General features: G+C 46.8%; 2 protein-coding genes across 5 annotated transcripts; both read left to right on the top strand.

Moving 5' to 3' along the window:
- Window positions 1-731: 731 nt before the first annotated feature.
- LOC121594502 (tyrosine-protein phosphatase non-receptor type 4) lies at window positions 732-20,420 on the top strand. Of its 4 annotated transcripts, XM_041917812.1 has the most exons (11): window positions 732-2,056; window positions 5,741-6,604; window positions 6,662-6,870; window positions 6,941-7,093; window positions 7,296-7,450; window positions 8,287-8,643; window positions 8,717-9,363; window positions 9,441-10,068; window positions 10,144-10,321; window positions 10,537-12,616; window positions 15,506-17,666. In XM_041917812.1, the coding sequence occupies exons 2-10, from the start codon at window positions 5,908-5,910 to the stop codon at window positions 10,840-10,842; spliced, it is 3,330 nt and encodes a 1,109-aa protein (XP_041773746.1). In that variant the 5' UTR covers window positions 732-2,056; window positions 5,741-5,907; the 3' UTR covers window positions 10,843-12,616; window positions 15,506-17,666. The 4 variants fall into 4 exon arrangements, with proteins under 4 accessions (XP_041773746.1, XP_041773744.1, XP_041773745.1 ...); XM_041917811.1 differs by lacking the exons at window positions 732-2,056; window positions 5,741-6,604; window positions 6,662-6,870; ... (5 more) ...; window positions 10,144-10,321; window positions 10,537-12,616 and adding an exon at window positions 14,701-15,363 and having other exon boundaries at window positions 15,506-16,007; window positions 16,066-20,420; XM_041917810.1 differs by lacking the exons at window positions 732-2,056; window positions 5,741-6,604; window positions 6,662-6,870; ... (4 more) ...; window positions 9,441-10,068; window positions 10,144-10,321 and having other exon boundaries at window positions 10,840-12,616; window positions 15,506-20,420.
- LOC121594506 (zinc finger protein 530-like) lies at window positions 12,826-14,183 on the top strand. The gene is made up of 2 exons (XM_041917815.1): window positions 12,826-13,031; window positions 13,107-14,183. The coding sequence occupies exon 2, from the start codon at window positions 13,168-13,170 to the stop codon at window positions 14,125-14,127; it is 960 nt and encodes a 319-aa protein (XP_041773749.1). The 5' UTR covers window positions 12,826-13,031; window positions 13,107-13,167; the 3' UTR covers window positions 14,128-14,183.
- Window positions 20,421-20,669: the final 249 nt, after the last annotated feature.

Below are 20,669 nucleotides of genomic sequence, written 5' to 3'. Positions count from 1 at the left end.
TATGTAGTTCATTTCACCCAGTCAACCAACTTGTTTTGAAATGTTTGAAAACACAAAAAAATAAGTTCAAAAGTGTTCAAATCTATTGGTTAGGTTTGGCTCGTAAAGAAACTGGATAAGCCGATTGTTCCTGATAAAGCAGAAATGTCACGTGAGACGAGTAGCTCTGTTTGCCAAATTGAGCTACTTTTTGTTGCGCGAGACGTCGTCGCACGCGACGTTGTCGCTCTCTGACTTGATGAACCATGACACTTCGAACAAAATGAGCTTCAAAAGTTGTCCCTTATTTTGAATGAAAAAACATTAAACACTAGCACCATCTCTATAATGATTCGCTTACTTAAATAACTTGAGACATTCAGCTTTTTACACCCGTTTCCCGCTACGTTCGTATCTCATGCCGTTTACAACGAATCATGTGCCGCCTGCTTCGAATCACAGTCCACTATGCGCGAAAATTGTCACCAACAGAATACGGAGAGTCACAGGAAGCGTACACTCAAAAAGTTCACGCTTGATTTGTATGGGAGAGCGTAAACTTCATGTCAAAAGATTATAGGGTTGTATGGCTGAAATCCAGTTTACGCCAATGGTGGACAAAGCGCTCAAAGTGAAGTGGGAAAGGAGAGCACAAACGCTCACTTGGAACAAACACTGTCGGTCGGCAAATAGAGTCGGCAGGGGGTAGAGAAAATGAGCGAGATGCAGCGATATTCGAATGTCAAAAACCCTCGCCATGTTGTACGGGCTCGGGCGTATGGCACAATTGTCAAACAGCCGCAAACGGTAGAAAGCAGCAAGAAGAACAACCCCGAAGAAGCGGATAGAACTTTTTTTAATCATACGCCTACTTTTTCCACTGCTTGGTACGAGTTTCCTTTCGTTTGTGTTACCGATTTGTGTTGCTGCTCGGTTCCCGGTTTTCGGTCGGTTCGTTCTGCGAGACATCCTCCCTTTGTCTGTCCAAGCAGTAGCATCCGCACAGGCCGTTTTTTTTTGGTGAATTTACGCGAACTTACCATTTGCAGCAAGCGCGTCCATCGCCTTCCCTTCCGTTCTCGTTCCGCTAAGGGACGGCCGTCGTCCTGTTTTCGCTCGCTCTTCTACCTCGGGATCGGCAGCGGGGCAGTGTTGTGTAGTTAACAAGACGGCTTTAGGAAACCGGATTCTGTGCACCACAGAACGGCTTAACGGGAGTCAACAAAAAAAGTACAACACCGGATGTGATTAATTTCGGTTTCGTTTTCGGAAGAATGTTGCGCACATAAAAGTGTTCGGGCTCGGGGCGTCCTCGGTTTAGCTACAGTGAATGCAAATATATTACCGCTACCCCAAGCGCGCGTGTGTGTGTGTCAGTGATTTTCAATCGAATTAATCCTCCAAGCGAACGCGAATCATCGGATCAAGCAATCCGCGAGTGTGAGAGAGCGAGAAAAACGACCCTCGGGGTGCAACCACCATCAAACCGCCGCCAGCCGCCGCAAGTGGTTTATGGCTGTGTGCATCCGCGCTGCACACTAGACCGTGCGCCTGTGCGTGTGTGTGTGTGTGTGTATCGTTGCATACAAACCCGCGCACTTGGCTACCTGTTCGATCGCACTGCAGCGTAGGAAGCTGTGCCGGAACGGGAAAGGAGGAGGAAGCCGAGCAAAAAAACAACAACCACCTTCATCTCGGAACACGTTCCCCCCTGGTTCCACCTGCTAGCCAGTAGTGTGTGAAAGAAGAAGAAGGATGAGTGGTGCATCCAAGTGTGCTTAGAGGAAAAAGGATTTAGCCGCCAGCAAGCCCTTGAGCTGTGTTTGTATGCGTGTGTGTGTGTCCCTGTGTGCTTTATCCGACCGAACGAAACGCCATCCTCCGGCACCAGCATCCGTCCGTCCGCGTCCGTCCGTGCGCCCTTTTTGTCAATTACCCATACACCGCACCGCAAACAACCACCATCCTTAGGCAGCAGCAGCAGGAACCCCCGGGATACGGGACAAGCAAGCTGATCTGTTTACACTTGCTCTCCATCCGACGTCTTCGAGGACCGGAAAGGGCAATACAAAAAAAGGTAAGTTTACTTTTCATAAATTCCCTTTTTCTGTTCCAGGTTCTGTAAGGTAAAACGGGCTCTCCATTGGTGCGCTTCCTTTCGTACCCGATCGATAGGACCGTTTAAGCAGGCCGGGAAGCGGAAGCGTGAAATGTAATAAACTTACACACACGAGCTCACCGGAGGTGGTTTAATTTAGCGGAAAACTAATCTCCACCTCGGAAATGGTGGGTGGGGCGGACACGGGCGTGTTCGTACACCGGGTCAAGCGGATTGGTGTGATAAATGATGACCCATCCCAGCGCCTACTGGTACTGTTCCCTTAACGCCTGGGTGGTGTGATGATGTGCACCAAGCACGCACCACTTACTCATACAGCCGCACCACGAGCAGCGTGACCGGCACTGGCCATTTTTCGTTCCCCTTTTATTTCTTTCTTGCTCTTTGGCCCACCTCACGCGTCAAAGCCGAGATGATGACGATGATGACGAGATGGACGCGGTCGAGTAACAGGAAGAGATGAATTATATGCCACCATACACCACGTACACCACGGATAACCCACACCCTCCCGGTTTCTAACAAACACACACACTTAAGCGAAAAGAAGAATCCCCAGCTGGTCAGGCAAAGCAAGTCGCCGACGAGAGAAAGAAAAAGAAAACCACGCATAAAAAGGATGCACGAAAATAGATTTTTGCCAAACGAGAGATTGCTGCGCCCCGCTCTACTCCGTTTTTTTTTTTTTAAACCACCGGCTCACATGCGGCGGCCAAAAATTGGCCATTAATGTGGTGTGGAATGAAAGGATGCTGCGCCGTGTGGATCATCAACCTCCACCCAGTCCCCTGTCCCTTAAGGGGTGTAGAGATTGAATGAGATTGAGTGGATGTGTGGATACGCCTAAAAAGAGGGTTCTTTTCGCTTCTCTAAGTGCGTCCTTTTTACATACCTCAACCCCACCACCGCATCGCCCATTCACATGTGGTCGAAGGAGGCGTGTTATTGCTCCCTTTTTTTGTTTGTTTGTACAAGATCGTCACCCGTGGAGAGGGATCATTAAAGCAGGCCACGATAAGGCATATTTATGGCTGTAAACAATGGCGATGTGGGCGGGGAGGGATGGCACACAGACGAAAGCGTGGAAGAATGATTGTTTCGAGTAGATTAGTAGAGGCTATATTTACTCACCTTGAAATTGTGATACAAGAAAAAAGGCCACAGCTCTCGGATTGATCACGCGTTTTTTCCCCTTTCTTTCTTTCTTTCTTTCTCGCTGTCTCGTTATCAAAAAGAAAATAATGCACCGTTTCCTTTATGTTTCGCAATTGGAAAAGTTTATATTGTTCCAAAGCTCGGGGGACCCGCATCTTAGCGTGTCAAAAAGGTTATTAGTCATCGAGGGAGCTATTTATCTTGGTAGGGTTTTTGTTTCTAAAACTCACAAGCCCCTTAGGCGCACACACGAGCGCGTACGGTTCGTTCGCGTGCACTGTTCCGCGCATCCGTTCGCGCGAGAGATGCCTTCGCGTAGTACGTGTTGCAATAAACACTTCTTGCAGTGCTACTGCTGCTGCTGCTAGGTCGCTAAATCCGTGAGGTGGCGTTGCCCATATATCCACAGGGGAAATCCACTTTCAATTCACCTAAGAGCTCTGCATCAGGCCCGAAAAAGGATGTGCGTGACACCACCACCAGCCACCAGTAGCGGTGCACCAAAAACGGCGGAAGTTTCGCACGTGACGATCGCTACCAAGACACTCGCTGTCCGATGCGGCGCAGCGTAAATCCGAAAATATGTATTTGGTGGTGAATTTAATATACATTCTTTAATATAATAAATGAATATTTTATTTACAGTTGAACAAACACAGCTTAAAGTGATTTTGAATAAAAAAAATAATCCCAAACTTACTCTGCTAACAAGCAGTGATGGGAATTAATAGCCGTTTGATTATGGTCCCGGAGAAAAGTGCAATCAACCGCACCCCTCCCCCAAAGACCCGCTTCCCTCGCTTTCTATCGACCTAAAAAAAAGGGGGAGGTAGAAATTAGTTTGTGATAGTAATTGACCTTAATTGTTTCATTCATACAAGCGCTCAATACTGCCGCGCGGATGGCACACACACACACATCATACACGCGAGGGGCGCCAGCAAACGATCAAGCAAATAATTTCACGACTTTACCCAACAACAATCCATCCCTTGATCCGTTGACTAATCCTTTTAGATTGGTTGTTTCAGTTTTTAAACATGTTTGAATATAAATAAATTGAAAAATCTACAAAACTGTTTAGAATCGGCAAGGAGCTTCAGCTTTCATTGAAAGGATAATTATCATAGTGTAAGAATTACATGATTCAGGTCAATTTATTGGCTAACTTTAGACATTATTTCTGTTTTTAGCTTATTTTTTGAAGTAAATAAAAATTCCAAATTTGTAAGAAAAATAGCTCTATGCTTTATTCAACGCTCGTGAGATGCTACTATTCATTCATTTTCACAGAGCGAGAAAGCATGCTCATTTCGTTTTGCTTGGGACCAATCGCATGCATCGCATATCTCCCATGACTAGCGTGATGATCACCGACAGAAAATGTCTCGACCAAGTGACTGACCAAGCATTGGTTGCACCTGAGTCTCACCTCTGATCATCACAGTAGAGCGTCTCGTGACGCAGACATCATTTTGTTTCAGCCGGAATGTGTCATGACTGTGTCAGTGATATTTTGCAGAACTGAGCACAGTAAAAAAAAGTCATGACATAGCGACTGGCCAAGCGTTGGTTGCACAAAATGTCACCAAGCATGTATTGATCACACCTATCGTTTTGAGTATCACCTCTGGTTTTCACAATGGAGTACGTGACGCTGACATTTGTTTGTTTGTTTAAGTCAGCATTTTGTTTGACTTTGATAACTATAACTGTACCTATAACGTGATACTTTATACCAAAACTAAAGCAACAAAAAAAAAAACCTCCAACAACTAATGTTACATGGTCAAGAGTGGTCGTAACTACCTGCAACCGTTTGCCAATTACCTGATAGACCGTGTGTAAAGTAAATGATAACACAGAGATTCAAACTTGACCGGCTTGTTTGCCAACTCAGTCAGAAGTTTTCTTTCATTCTGATATATTTTTATCGGTAACTCCCCCAACCCCCGGCTCCAAGTGTTTGTTGATTGATTACGTTTCTAGGAAGCAGTGCCACTTTCTTGCTGTGCTGGGGGAGAAGGCGTCCATTCTCTTTTTTTTTGCACACCACTCAAGACCATCATGATTCGTTGATAGATTTCTTTAAGATTTTCAAGATTCACGATCATTTCGAATCTGATCATAGTTTCATTGTGTTGCAACCGAAAATGCAAACTACTCTCGATCACACTTTCTTCTTGCTCTCCTCCCCCAATTTGAGAAGGGTGCAATTGGTAGAGCGCAATCTTTGATATCGACGTGTCGTGTCTCTATCGCCCGCCTCAGCAAACGAATGTGCATCCCTTATCTTATCGTGTCCTGTCCACTGCGCGATGGTGGTAGCCCCATGCAGTCGTCGGGAGTTAGCATCCGTAAACTTGTCCGCCCTAATGTGACATCATGCTACAATTTACGCTTTTTTTTTTTGTTTGGTGAATGTGTTTTTAGAACGTTCTCACATGCTTTAACTCACTCTTTTTGCGTTTCTCACCTTTTTTGCAGCTATCTTTCCCGCCACCGCAGTGCAACAACAAGCAAAAAGCACGCGAGACACAAAGCAACGATCGGCGGCCTTCATCAACTCCTTATCACAACGTCGCACCCTCGCACGCAGCACCCCGACCCCCCGCCCGAGCGAGCCCCGATGACGGCGACGATGCTTGCCAGCGATGCTTGAGCGCGTCCGGTTCGGTGGATTTAGTGGCACGTACAAAGTAAGGGGCGCCGAGCTGGCTCGCGACAGGAAAACGCAAACGAAACCGGTGACCGTACTTTTCCTCGATGAAAGTACGCACACGTTCCATCTGGACAAGCGCGCCAAGGGCGCCGAACTGCTCGACCAGGTCTTCCAGCACGTGGAGCTGTCCGAGCGGGACTACTTCGGGCTGCAGTTCCCCTCGCCCGATGATCTGCACGCGGTGGGCAAGGGTGCGGCGGCCGGTGGCGGGGGCGATCCGGCCACTGCCGGTGGGTCGACCAGCAGCAGCAGCGGCTCGAGCAGCAGTACAACAGGACCGAAGGGAGGAGGCGGTGACGGTGGTGGCGGCGGCGGCGGTAGTACCGTTGTCTCGCCGGGGCCGGGGGCACAGTTCCCGACCGGACGGCTGCCGGTCCGGTGGCTCGATCCGAACAAACCGTTGCGCAAGCAGCTAAACGATGCGCGCACCGGCCGGCAGCATGCGGACGGGGGGCCGCTTGTGCCGCTGCTGCTGTTTCGCGTCAAGTTCTACGTCACCGATCCGAGCCGGCTGCACGAGGAGTACACGCGGTACCAGTTCTATCTGCAGATACGGCGCGATGTCTATCAGGGCCGGCTGCCCGTCACACTCAACACTGCCTGCCTGCTAGCCAGCTTTACCGTGCAAGGTCAGTATGATGTTGTGTGTGTGTTAAAATTGTATTCTTTTACCCTCCCACTTACAGCTGAACTGGGCGATTACAATCCACTGGAGCATACGGCCGGCTATCTGAGCGAATTGCAGCTACTGCCGGAGCAGACGGAGGAAGCGGAACATCGCATTTCGGAGCTGCACAAGCTGCATCGCGGCCAGCTGCCGGCCGACGCCGAGTACAACTATCTCGAGCACGCCAAACGGCTCGAGCTTTACGGGATCGATTTCCATCGGGCAACGGTAAGCGCGGATCGCGCAGGAGTGCCTTTTTCTTTTGCATTTTTTTTAAATCCTGGTTCCTCTCGCTCAGGACTCGTCTGGCAAGGAGCTAGCGCTCGGTGTGTCTTCGCTCGGCTTGCTGGTGTATCAAAACGGTACGCGCATCAACACCTTCTCCTGGTCGAAGGTGGTAAAGGTGTCGTTCAAGCGCAAAGATTTCTTCATCCAGCTCGCACGCGAACCGGTAAGGTGTTGTTTGGATCTCACAGGGTTTGAAAAGTCAGAATTAGATGTTAAAAACCCTTTTCATGCAGCCAAAGCCTGTAGAAGCGCTGCGGTACGGTGAATCTTTAATTCTGACTTGTAAAAACCATTTTTTTAATGCTCAATTGAAGATTTGAAATTAAACGTTCTGTTTTCGTGTTCACCTAAAACGCATCTTCCAGTCCGAACACTACGACACACTGCTTGGCTTCAGCATGGGCTCGCACCGTAACGCCAAGCTGCTGTGGAAGGCTTGCGTCGAACATCATTCGTTTTTCCGTCTGAAGAAACCTCACCGTTCACCACGTTCCTTCCTGCCACTGACGCTGCGTTCGAAGTAAGCAATACTAACAGCCTTCCCTATCAGTGACGGGAACAATGAAGTTTTCGACGGAATCGATTTCGGTTAGCTCCGAAGCTTTCTGGAACCGATTCCGGATACAGTTTCCGGAATCGATTCTGGAATCGGTTTTGGAATCAGAATCAGCTAAAAAATTGAAATCAGAATCGGAATCGGCACCGGAATCGGAATCGGCACCGGAATCGGAATCGACTCCAGAGTCGAAATCGGTTTCGGAATCGTAATTGGCTTCGGAATTATAAACGGCTCCGGGATTGGAATCAGCTCTGGAATAGGCTCCAGAATCAGAATCCGCTACGGAATCGGCTCTCACGGAGATTTCCGGACTGATTTTGCTTCTGAAATTTCTTATTTCAATTAACGAACTGATTTTCATTCTGGAACTAATTCCAATTCCGGATTCATTTCTGATTCCATTTCCGGAGCAAATTGAGTCCCTGGTCGATTCTGTTTCCGGAGCTGATTCCGATTCCGGAATCCAGAATTGGTTTCGGAATCGGAATCAGCTCCGGAATTAGCTCCAGAATTGGTTCCGGAATTGGTTACGAAATCGGCTCCGGAATCGGCTCTAGAATCAGAATCGGTTCCGGAATCGGGATCGGGTCCGGCATCGAAATTGGCTCCGAAATCAGAATTGGATTCGAATCTGGAGTCGGTTTCGGCATCTCCATAACAAACGTCTATGGGTCCAATGGTGCTACGTATTGATAGTCGCAAAGAATCGATTCTGAATTGATTCCGAACACGGAATCAGGATCTTCCATCAGCCTATCACCGCGCGTACTAAAGGTTACTTTCCATCCCCCTCGCAGATTCCACTATTCCGGCCGCACCGAACTGCAAGCCGTAACGGAAAGCCGGCAGCGGGGCAAGGTGGCAAAAATATTCATCCGCTCGCCCAGCCGGCGCCTGCTGGCCACCATTTCGCAGCCCCAATCGCCCCAGCTGAACGGCAATGGGGCAAGCGGTGGTACGGCAGCGGACGGCAGCGCTACGGGCGGCTCGGGCAACGAGGCAAGCAACGGTGGGGCGACCATCGGCTCGGCCGCTGGGAACAAAAACCAGCTCACGTTGCTGGCGATCACAAAAGCGACGCGCACGTACGACAAGGTTACCTCCAAGACGCCCTCATCGATGCCACGCAAGGCCTGGGAGCAGCAGACGGACGAGTAAGTGTGCCTGGGAATGTAAATCTTTCTCTAAATCGCGAAGCATTAATCCCTGTGATTGTTTTTCTTTCAGTCCTACCTTCATCGAACACTGTGCCCGCACGTCCGTGCCCATGTACGATTCGCCTCCGGCCTACGCCGGCCTCAATGGGAACAGTTCGAGCAATGGAATGGCGGTCGATGACGACAGTGCCGGCCTAGTGACGATCCACCTGGTGGCCGACGAGCAGGGCCGGTTCGGGTTCAACGTCAAGGGCGGCATCGATCACGGCCTACCGATACTGATTTCACGCGTCGCACCGCACACACCGGCCGACAAGAGTACGCCGCGCGTCTGCGAAGGCGACCAGGTGGTGCGCATTAACGGGCGCGACGTGGGCACGATGGCGTACGAGCAGGTGGTCAGTTTGATCCGGGCCTCGCGCGAGTATCAGGGCGGTGAGCTGCTGCTGACGCTGAAACCGAATGCCTTAATCGACTACCCGGAGGAGGAACCGCTGTACCAGTACGTGCCAGAGGAGAGCGACATCGTGCGGGCGGGCCTGCTGAACGGAGACCAGCTGTTCACGCAATCGCTGCTGCTGCTGCGCGATGGCCTAGCTTCCGGTGCGCTGCTGGCACAGTACGAGCAGCTGTACCGGAAAAATCCCGAACTCGCCATTACGGAGGCACGCAAGACGGAAAACATGGGCAAAAACCGATACCGTGACATATCACCGTGTAAGTGATAGAGTTTTTTTAAGGTGTATTTGTTGTATCTTTTCAAAGTTAACGTGTTTTTACTCTCTACCAACCAGACGACTGTACGCGCGTCGTACTGCAGCACGCGGAAAGTGGCGACTACATTAACGCGAACTACGTCAATATGGAGATACCGCCGGCCCGGAAAACGAACCGCTACATCGCGACGCAAGGCCCACTCCCGACCACGGTGAACGACTTCTGGCGGATGGTGCAGCAGGAGAGCAGCCACCTGGTCGTGATGCTGACGACGGTGAAGGAGAGCGGTAGCACTAAGTGCCATCAGTACTGGCCGTCGGCCGAGGACGATCCGCTCGTACCGTCGCCCGGCTTCTCGATCAGCTGCCTTACGGAGAAGCCGGACGAGACGGGCAGCTTCGTGTTTCGCGATCTCGTCATGACGGACGAGCGCACGAAGGAGACGCGCACGATCCAGCACATGCAGTATCTGGCCTGGCCGGACCATGACGTGCCGGCCGACCCGAACCTGTTCCTGCAGTTCACCGAGCGGGTGCGGTCGGCGCGTGAAACCACGCTGCCGCTCGAGATCGAGGCCAGCCTGAAGAACGTGAAGCTGCGCAGCGTGGACGAGAATGGCGGGCTGGACAACTCGGAGCGCCGGATCGTGCACACGGACAGTGACGACAGCCCGAACGATATGCCGTCCTCCACGTCGGTGCATCAGTGAGTTGAAAGCTCCCTTTTGTTAGAGTTCTTTTTTTTATAACGTTCAACCGTTTTTGTCGCACTTTTGCACAGGTATATTAGTGCTTCTAATCCGCCAATCATTGTGCACTGTTCGGCCGGAATTGGCCGGACCGGTGTGCTGATACTGATGGACACGGCACTGGCACTGATGGAGGTACGGGAACCGATCTATCCGCTGGACATTGTGCGAGCGATGCGCGATCAGCGACCCTGCATGGTGCAGAATGTGGTAAGTAAACAAGGAGGAAAGTTGACAAATTGAACATTAAAATCATTTTTATCATTTGTAAAAACAAAATGCATAACTTCAGGCGCATATGATCCAAAGGGGAATCATTCTTCAATTTGAAGCTTATTACTTTATTTAATTTACGATAAGAGACACAGTAACAAAGCCGTTTGTTGCCTTTGTTAATATAAGTTTTTCATACTTCTAATTTCCAGAGCCAGTATCGCTTCGTGTGTGAGTGTATCTGTGCGGCGTACATGCAGCAGGCAGCCCAGGAGCAGGAAGCGTCTGTCCCAAATTCTCCCACGGAAACGCGCAAAGCGACGTCAAAAACGACGCCCACCACTGGCTCACCAACTAATGCCGCTGCACCAAAGCCCGTGCCGAGCATAGCGTCGCCGGAGGAAACGATGCTCGATACCCCCGCCGACAGCGAACGCAAGGCACCGCTGGCAACGGAAACGACTAGCATCAGTACGGCCACCGTTTCACCGTCCAATGGACACGAGACGGTCGCTTAGAGAAGCGCACAGCCCCACAGGTTGAAGCTTGGCCGCCTGAGCGGTTGGCAACCGTTGGAACAGGAAAAACAAAACGGTATTAATTTATTTCATCTTCGCATATCTCTGTGTTTTTCCCGCCCGACCTCAGCCTCGGAAGGGATTTCCCGCTAATGGTTAGGTAAAAACACAAGTACGTTTAGACTCGTAGTGTGTCCCCTCGACTACGGCGCTACCAGGGGGTCGTGGAACAGTTGGGAGCGTGGTTCGTCTTTCTTAGTCTTACACGCTGCTTGCGTATATTATTCGAATTATGTAACCTATCGTGACCTCGTGATGTTGACAATTTGGATCGTGTTCTGCGCTGGAAGGCGTCGACACCCGCAAAGCAATATAGAGAAAGAGAGAGAGAGAGAGAAGATGAAGAGAGAGAGAGTGTGCACGCCGTACGCAAACGAACGATACGAAGTAATAGAACAAGTTGTGATTTAAACAGTATACCGTTCTTGCGACGCTAGAGACGTAAGGAAAAGAAACAGATCGAACGAACTACAATAACGTGGAACGTCCGGCGGGGCCGCCGCCGGCGTGTGAAGTGTAGTGCATCATCGGCGGTGGTGACATGTGTTAAAGTTGCAGCTGCTGCATCCCTCTATCATCCCATTCGCTAATGCTTCCGTTTATGTTTTTGAAAAGAAAAAAAAACGATCGATTTTGATTACAATTAAACAAATAGAACCTTGGATGGATATACACAATCAAACACACATACACACACTCACTCACACACCAAGCAACCGATCCGACCGAAGCAAGACTATTCTGAACGTTTTTTATAAACTGCACCGAAAGCCTTTTTCGAATTTATGTGAGAACAAATAATAATAATAAAAATAATATTAATAATATTAATAATATTATAATCAACAAATGACGCGAATCGAGCAATGCAGCAGAGCTCCAGAGTATATGAATGAATGAACGATGGAAGAGGAAGCGAATAGAGTAGAAAACTATTAGAGCGCACTGCTTTTGGGCAATGCTTCCCGACCTCTGAACCCTTTGTCAGAATTGTGAATGTGTTATTTATAATCGGTAAGAAATACAAAGAATACACAAAACAAAACATCAAGTGCATCGTAATACGCGAAAACAAATACCCGTTGGTACAAGATAGTGTGGCCACAGATTAGGACCCAAGTGCATGTTCGACGCAGCGATTGGTTGGTTAAGCAACAAAACAATAATCGAACAATAGAGCTGACGCACAATGGCTGCAGGAGGAGGCAGAATCAACAGTATGTTGGAGTTGAATTGTGTGAAATTTTACGAAGAAAACACTCGTACACGTGCTGAAGCAGCGTTGTGTTACAGCAGGCTTGTTACAACCCAGAGTTAGTGGTCCGTTGAAAGAATACAAACGTTTGAGATTTATCAATTAAATGAAAACGTATTGAATGGCGAAGCTGGCAGCAGCAGCATCTGGGACGGTATTTTATTAAGCTATGCTGAACTTGTTTCGAAACCAAACCCCGGTAGCAGCAGCAGCATTTTGTGGAGTACAGTCTCTCTTGGTGCGTACCGGAGCACGGCAACACAGCAACATAGGAGAGTGCTTGCATAGAGCAATAAACGAATAACAGCAGTCAATGTTTCAACAGTATATTTGCTAAGAAATAGTATTGAATAAGCCGTGAGTGGACAAGGATTCCGGGTATGAATCAATAAATGAAATACGCGATACGCAATGGAACGAAAGAGGCCGGTTTTGTGTCCGTGGTATATCAGGCATTGGGTAAGTATTTTTTTCCTTTTTACCTTTCTATTTATGTTTTGCTTGTAAATTGTGCTCTCTTTTAGATTGTTGAACCATGTTTTAAACTTATTTTATTTAAAAGAAAATCCGCTCAACGAATACGCATCCCGCAGTTTGAAATGCCATTCGAGTAGTGCATTTCGAGCAGCCGCAGTGCATCTGTCAAAAAGATCAAAAAGGTAAACAAACGCAAAACAGTCGTGCCGCGCGGGCTGCGGATGTGCCTTCCTACATTGATAATGTTAATTTATGCCCAAACATTTGCAATTTTCTCGGTTTAACATTCAAATTCAGTATGTTTGAAAGTAAAAGTGGTCTTTAATCGGCTTTGTAAGTGGTAGTAACAGGAAGTTTAAGCACTGCCGCATCCGATTCGAAGCGCTTCTAGAGAGTGGTAAGACGTTTAACTCCTTTTAGATGAAAATCTGTACAGTAAACGTGCATAAATTAACGTTTTTTTTTATTCTAGTGGTTCTAGTAAAACATACTTTAATAATTCTTTCCGAACTGATCCGTTGTAATGCATCGCGATGGAGTTCCAGGACGAGATTGTCATAGAGCGCACCAAAATAATGGCCGCCAATGCGGAAAACTCGTTCCAGTATGAAGAGGTACAAATCAAAGAAGAAATTGCATCTGATTCAGAGGAAATAGTACCAGTAATAAGCAACGGGAAGAAAGCAGGGGCACAACAGCAAAGCAACAGCAAACATCACGTGCACGAAGAAGATATTCTGTGTGGCCTTTACCCATTGGAAGATAACAACAATAATGCAAAAGCCAGGGCTAAGCATCAATGCGAGAATTGCCTCGAATCGTTCGACAGTATCGTACGCCTGCGTCGGCACGAGCGAAAGCATTGGATGAAAAGCTGCCCAATATGCAACAAGAAGGTGCAGGTGGATAATTTAAAGTTTCACATCGGCCGTATGCACGGTAGCGATGAGCGGTGCGCTGAAAAACGGCCCTTCCAGTGCACGGAATGCGATAAATCGTTTTTTCTCCCGAACCACCTGTTAGAGCATGGGCAGACGCACCAGAAGGCAAGCTGCCCGGTGTGTGGGGAATCGTTCAGACCGTCCTACCTCAAGAACCACATAGCCAGAAAGCATCCGGATGATGACGTGGGACTTTCGAAAACCCCCACCGTGTACCGTTGCAGTGCATGCAAGCAAACGTTTGTCAGTAAATCCCTGCTCTGGACTCACCAGCAGATGCATAAGAAGGTGGAGTGTACGATATGCAACAAAACGTTCCGGCAGGATGGTATGAAAATGCACATGGCCACCACCCATCGGGAGTATCTGTCGCCTTCGGAGACTCCATCGTACAAGTGTGATAAATGCGAACGGACATTCCTGTACAAAAAGCAGCTGACGAAGCACCAACGCTATCACCCCCGGATGGTAAAGTGTGCGATTTGTGAACGGTCGTTTAAAACGAACCACATCAAAATCCACACAGCAGAGGAACATGGTGCACCGGAGTAATGTGTGATTGTAAAACTCTATCGAAGCAAAAGTAGTAAAGAATTTTGAATTTTGAATTTGCAAAAATCGTCTATGCAACAGTGAAGTATTGTTTTTAGTACTTTCTGTATTAATTTTAGTACGCTTCCGTTTGACAGAACCGCGTAGTGATGTGCTCTATGGAGTAGTGGTGAGAGCTTCCCAGGCTGATTCCGGAATCGATTCCGGAAACTGATTCCGGACCTACTATTAGAAATCGATTCCAGAGGACTTCTGAGCTAGCCAGAATTGATTCCGACGAAAACTTTTCTCTGGAGCGCACCCAGGACTCTGATTCGACTCGGGTTATTGGTAGTCCGATTCCGATTCCGGCAATATCGTTACAGGGTTTTCAATGATATTATTGACATATTCTGCGAGTTGTTGATTCGTTCGAGCATATAATTGACTCTTTCAGCGAGATATAGAATTGTTCGGAAGTAGGCGTTGACATGTTAGGTTATACTGTAGAGCTGTCACTTTCGTACTCCTTGGACTGCAGCTTGAATCATTCTCATCAGGAGGTAAACAAACGGTTTTCAAAAAAATATGTTTGTTTCAACTAATTATTGTATTAAACAGCTTGGGGAATGATTATTTGCTACGTGTAGGACATTTAAGAATAAAAAATTAAACGCTGCGGCACAGGGTGTAAACAAAACAAATGACAGCACTACAGAATCGCTGAACATGTCAACGCCTGCTTCCGAAGAATTCAATATCTTGCTGAAATAGTCAATTATATGCTCGAACGAAGCAACAACTCGCTGAACATGTCAATATAATCCTCGAAAACCGTGTAATTCGGAGCCACTGGTACTGTCCGGTGTCGATCAGTGTGTGGTATAGATTTGTCGTCTTTCCGAACATGCGCTTCGCAAATAGATCTTTGTTTTTAAGAATAGATCCGGAAATTTCAAAATAGCTTCGGGAAATGCTGGTCGGATCTACCTTCTGGAGTCGGTTTCCAAATTTTCAGAATCGGATCGGAGGCAACTCCAGATTTTTCCGGAATCTTTTCCCATCACTAGAATCGTCAGTTCATTTTTGTGCTAAAATCAAATTGTCAACAAAATGTATTTACGTGTGCAGAATGTAAATAAACAGTAGGCACTGATACAGAAAAATCGCAGAAAATAAGTCTCTGAGAATGGCGATTCAATCATCCAGATGGACACATCCTTTCTCGTAAAACAGAAGAAGCATAATCGTACACCGGTAAAGTAGTTTTGGGGCTAGAGACAAAACATCCTTCGCCCAATGTGACATTAACTTGGAAGCATTCTGCCTCGAAGTCTGGACAACCAATCAGTTCAGCAAGCATACATACAGTCTAATCCATTGACTCCTTTCTTTCAAGCAAACAAACGGCACCGGCGGAACAAAAATGGGAAACAACCTAACAGAACAAATGGATGTGGAACCCGCTCAAGATATGGATCCGTTAGCAATTGATAACGACTCTATCAAATTCAGTGAAGTTTACATCAAAACAGAGAACTTTCCATCGGAAGAAGATCACGATCCATCTTACTGTGACGAACCACAGCACATTCTTCCTGTCTCTGCTGATATACAGCTTAAAGAGGAAGATATATCGGAGGATGATGAAGCTGGTTCGATGTATCCGGATTCTGGTGACGCCTTCGAACCATTCTCTATTGTTGGTGGAAAACAGCCATATTCGAAAGGCATGTGCTGCAGTTGCTCTACTTTGAACAGATATTCCACACCACCGAATGAAACACCATTGGAACGAGAACAGCGAATTCGTCGAAAATATCATACCTTCCACCGTATTCTGAAGCTGCCTGACGAGCTTCGTGACCAGAAATGGGCATGCCGTTGTCCGCCAGAGTTGGGTAGTAGTGCCATTAGGAAACAGCTTTCCCGGTGTATTGAGGATTACAAACATTTCAGATCCTACATATCCAGATATGACACTCCGCCAAGGGAGAGCAAGCACGAGCGAAATCGACGCATAGCCAGAAAGAATCAGGCGATTTACATGTATCGGCAAAAAATGCGGTCGAATGGTATCGTGTATACAATGAAATCCAAAAACGACAAATCCTCCAATAGCTCTGCACGTGCTCAGGATAGGGAAGAATATTTTTCCATTGATTCCGTGTCATCAGCGCGGACGCTAAATAAGAAAAACAATAGTATCGCACAATTGTCTAGCAAAATCCGTTATAAAAACACACATCGTTCCGAACGCCCGCTAATAAGCGGTTACGAAACTCCACCAGACGAAACGAAAGAAGAGCGAAAGCGACGACTAGACAGAAGGAATCAAGCGATATGTCGGTACCGGAGAAAACTTATGCTAACTGGTAAGATGCAGACAAAGAAATCAAACAACGACAAAACATGTCCATTTAATAATTCTGCACTTGCTTCTGATGATGAAGAAGATATGGGCAATAACTCCGAGACATCAAATTCCGACGAAGAGGATTTGAAAAACACGCAGCTTTCCGAACCTCCGCTACCAAGCGGGTATGAAACCCCACCAGAGGAGACGAAAGAAGAGCGAAGGCGACGGCTGGCCAGAAAGAATCAAGCGATGTACTTGTACCGGAAAAAACTGAGGTTATTTGGTGAGTTACAGGCAAAGAAATCAGAGAATGACAAAAGCTGTACAATTGCTAATTCTGAAAACGCTTCTAATGTTGAAGAAGATTTAACCAATTACTCCGAGACACTAAAGACGGAACAGCAGATAAACAACAGTAGCACACAATTGCCCAGCACAGAATGTTCAAATAACACACATCTTGTCAGACCGCCGGTACTAAGCGGGTATGAAACTCCACCAGAGGAAACGAAAAAAGAGCGAAGGCGACGGCTGGTTAGGAAGAATCAAGCAATTTATTGGTATCGGAAAAAACTCAGGTTAATTGGTAACAACGTGCACACAACGCAATCCAAGAACGACAAAAGTAGTACCTCCAATAAGGCGTATCCTTCCCTACGGCCTCTGATAAGCGGCTATGAAACTCCGCCAGAAGAGACGAAAGAACAACGCAAGCGTCGACTAGCCAGAAAGCACCAAGCGATTTATTTGTATCGAAAAAAACTCAAACTAACTCGCAACGCGTCCAATCATCCGCATCTTTCCGTACGGCCGCAGTTAAGCGGCTATGAAACTCCTCCAGATGAGACGAAAGAAGAGCGAAAGCGTCGACTAGCCAGAAAGCACCAAGCGATTTATTTGTTCCGGAAAAAAATCAGGCTAACTGGTAAAGTGCAGACAAAGAGATCAAAGAACGACAAAACCTGTACCTCCAATAATGCTACACTGGCTTCTGATGATTATTTGGCCAAAAACTCCAAGGCATCGAAGTCGTTAGTAATTAAAATCAACAGTATCGCGCAATTGTCTAGCATAAAGCGTTCGAAAAACACGCATCGTTCCGAACTGCCGCTAATAAGCGGTTACGAAACTCCACCAAACGAAACGAAAGAAGAGCGAAAGCGACGACTAGACAGAAGGAATCAAGCGATATGTCGGTACCGAAAAAAACTCCGATTAACTGGCAATGTGCTCACAATAAAATCCGAGAAGGAAGAAACTTGTACCTCCAATAATTCTGAGATGGCTGCTTCTGATAATGGTGAAGAAAAAGATTTGGCCGTTGACTCTGAGGCATTAAAATCGGTACTAACGAAAATCAGCAGTGTCGCGGATTCGTCGGACGAAGAGAATTCGAGCAAAACGAATATTTTCGAACCACCGCTAGTTAGCGGGTATGAAACTCCACCAGACGAGACGAAAGAAGAGCGAAAGCGACGACTAGCGAGAAAGAGTCAGGCGATTTGTCGGTATCGGAAAAAGCTGAGGTTAACTGGTAACTTCCCGGCAAAGATATCAGAGAATGACAAAAGCTGTACCTCATATAATTCTGAATTTGCTGCTTATGATGATGAAGAAGATTTGGCCAATGACTCCGGGGCATCAAATTTGAAATTTGAGGAAAACAACAGTATCACGCAAGTGCACAGCGAAGAATATTCGAAAAAGAAGTATTTTTTCGAACCGTTGCTCCTAAGCGGGTATGAAACTCCACCAGACGAGACGAAAGAAGAGCGAAAGCGACGACTAGCGAGAAAGAGTCAAGCGATTTGTCGGTATCGGAAAAGGCTGAGGTTAACTGGTAACTTCCCGGCAAAGATATCAGAGAATGACAAAAGCTGTACCTCATATAATTCTGAATTTGCTGCTTCTGATGATGAAGAAGATTTGGTCAATGATTCCGGGGCATCAAATTCGAAATTGGAGGAAAACAACAGTATCACGCAAGTGCACAGCGAAGAATATTCGAAAAAGAAGTATTTTTTCGAACCGTTGCTCCTAAGCGGGTATGAAACTCCACCAGACGAGAAGAAAGAAGAGCGAAAGCGACGTCTAGCGAGAAAGAGTCAAGCGATTTGTCGGTATCGGAAAAGGCTGAGGTTAACTGGTAACTTCCCGGCAAAGATATCAGAGAATGACAAAAGCTGTACCTCATATAATTCTGAATTTGCTGCTTCTGATGATGAAGAAGATTTGGTCAATGATTCCGGGGCATCAAATTCGAAATTGGAGGAAAACAACAGTATCACGCAAGTGCACAGCAAAGAGTATTCGAGCAAAACGAATCATTTCGAACCACCGCTGGTAAGTGGGTATGAAACTCCGCCAGAGGAGACGAGAGAGGAGCGAAGGCGACGACTGGCCAGAAAGAGTCAAGCGATATGTCGATACCGAAAAAAACTCCGATTAACTGGTAACGTGAACACAACGAAATCTGAGAACGACAAAAACTGGGCCTCCAATAATTCTAAATTTGCTGCTTCTGATGATGATGCAGAAGATTTGGCCGTTTACTCCAAGTCTGACGAAGAGTATTCAAATAACACTCGTCTTTCCGAACCGCTACTAGTAAGCGGGTATAAAACTCCACCAGAGGAGACGAAAGAAGAGCGAAAGCGACGTCTAGCGAGAAAGAGTCAGGCGATTTGTCGGTATCGCAAAAAGCTGAGGCTAATTGGTACCTTGCCGGCGAAGATATCAGAGAATGACAAAAGCTGTACCTCTTATAATTCTGAATTTGCTGCTTCTGATGATGAAGAAGATTTGGCCAATGACTCCGAACCATCGAAGTCTGATGAAGAGTGTTCGAAAAACGCGAATTTCTCGGACCAGCTGCTAGTAAGCGGTTATGAAATTCCGCCAGACGCGATGAAAGAAGAGCGAAAGCAACTCAGACTAACAGGTAGCGTGCAGGAAAAGAAATTAGAGAATGACAAATCCTATTTCTCTAATAATTCTGAACTTGCTTCTGATGATGAAGAAGGTTTGGCAAATGAATCCGAGACATCAAAAGAACACGAAGAGGACACTCATCTTTCCGAACCGCCGTTACCAAGCGGGTATGAAACCCCACCAGAGGAGACTAAAGAAGAGCGAAGGCGACGGCTGGCCAGAAAATATCAAGCAATGTACTTGTACCGGAAAAAACTCAGACTTACATCGAAATCTGAAAGCGACAAAACCAGTACCTCCAATAACGCGCATCTTTCCGTACGTCCGCACATATGCGGTTATGAAACTCCACCAGACGAGACGAAAGAGGAACGAAAGCGACGAATAGCGAGAAGAAATCAAGCAATCTATCGGTACCGGCAAATGCTAAAGCTTACTGGTAATGTGCACATAATAACTTCTGAGGATGACAAAACCAGTACCTTCAATAACACGCATCCTTCCGAGACGAGACGAAAGAAGAGCGAAAGCGAAGATTAGACAGAAGAAGGTATCAAGCGATATGTCGGCACCGGAAAGAACTGACGTTAGCTGATAACGTGCATACAAATTACTAGACATCAAAGTAGTAGACAACGGCTTGTAGTTGAATCATAGTAACCATATGTGAGAAATAAAATTAAGCTGGTTCTGATCTTCAAACGGTACATAAATGTTTGTCCTCTCATTTGTCCGAAGATTCAACAAATAATGGGATCAGCTTGTCTACACGCTGGTAATGGGTATTGAAATATAGATAAAAATGCCGGATGGAGTGCCGTTTGCGAAATTGAATAGTATTACTCTATAGCTACTATAGGAAATTGGAATCTATCACCTTTGCTGGATAAATCCAATAGGAATTTCCAAACAGCCTGTCCAAAATGGGCGATACAGGTCCTCAGCACGTTGGAGAGAGCGACGAAATCTATGGGACGAAATATTTAGAAGAAAAAGTAAATGAATGGTTTCAACAATGTGTAAATATGTGTTTGTGGAAGAGTGGCAAGTGAAGAAACAATTTGCAACTGTATCTTACTATGAATATTCTTGGTAGTACTAGTGATAGGTTGCCGGAATCACACTCACAGCTCCAAACCGGTTCCGATTTTGGGAGAATCTTTCGCGAGGTTTTCATGCGTTTAAATTACACCAACGGCTTTAGATTCGCCCGTACTAACACAATTCAAATTCGCTGAAACCTGTTGCATTCGTTCGATGACACAAACGTCAT

The sequence above is a fragment of the Anopheles merus genome, chromosome 2L (assembly GCF_017562075.2).
Source record: "Anopheles merus strain MAF chromosome 2L, AmerM5.1, whole genome shotgun sequence".
Classification (NCBI taxonomy): Eukaryota; Metazoa; Arthropoda; class Insecta; order Diptera; family Culicidae; genus Anopheles; species Anopheles merus.
Note: the sequence above shows the minus strand (reverse complement) of the source record. Positions and strands in the feature narration are given on the sequence as shown.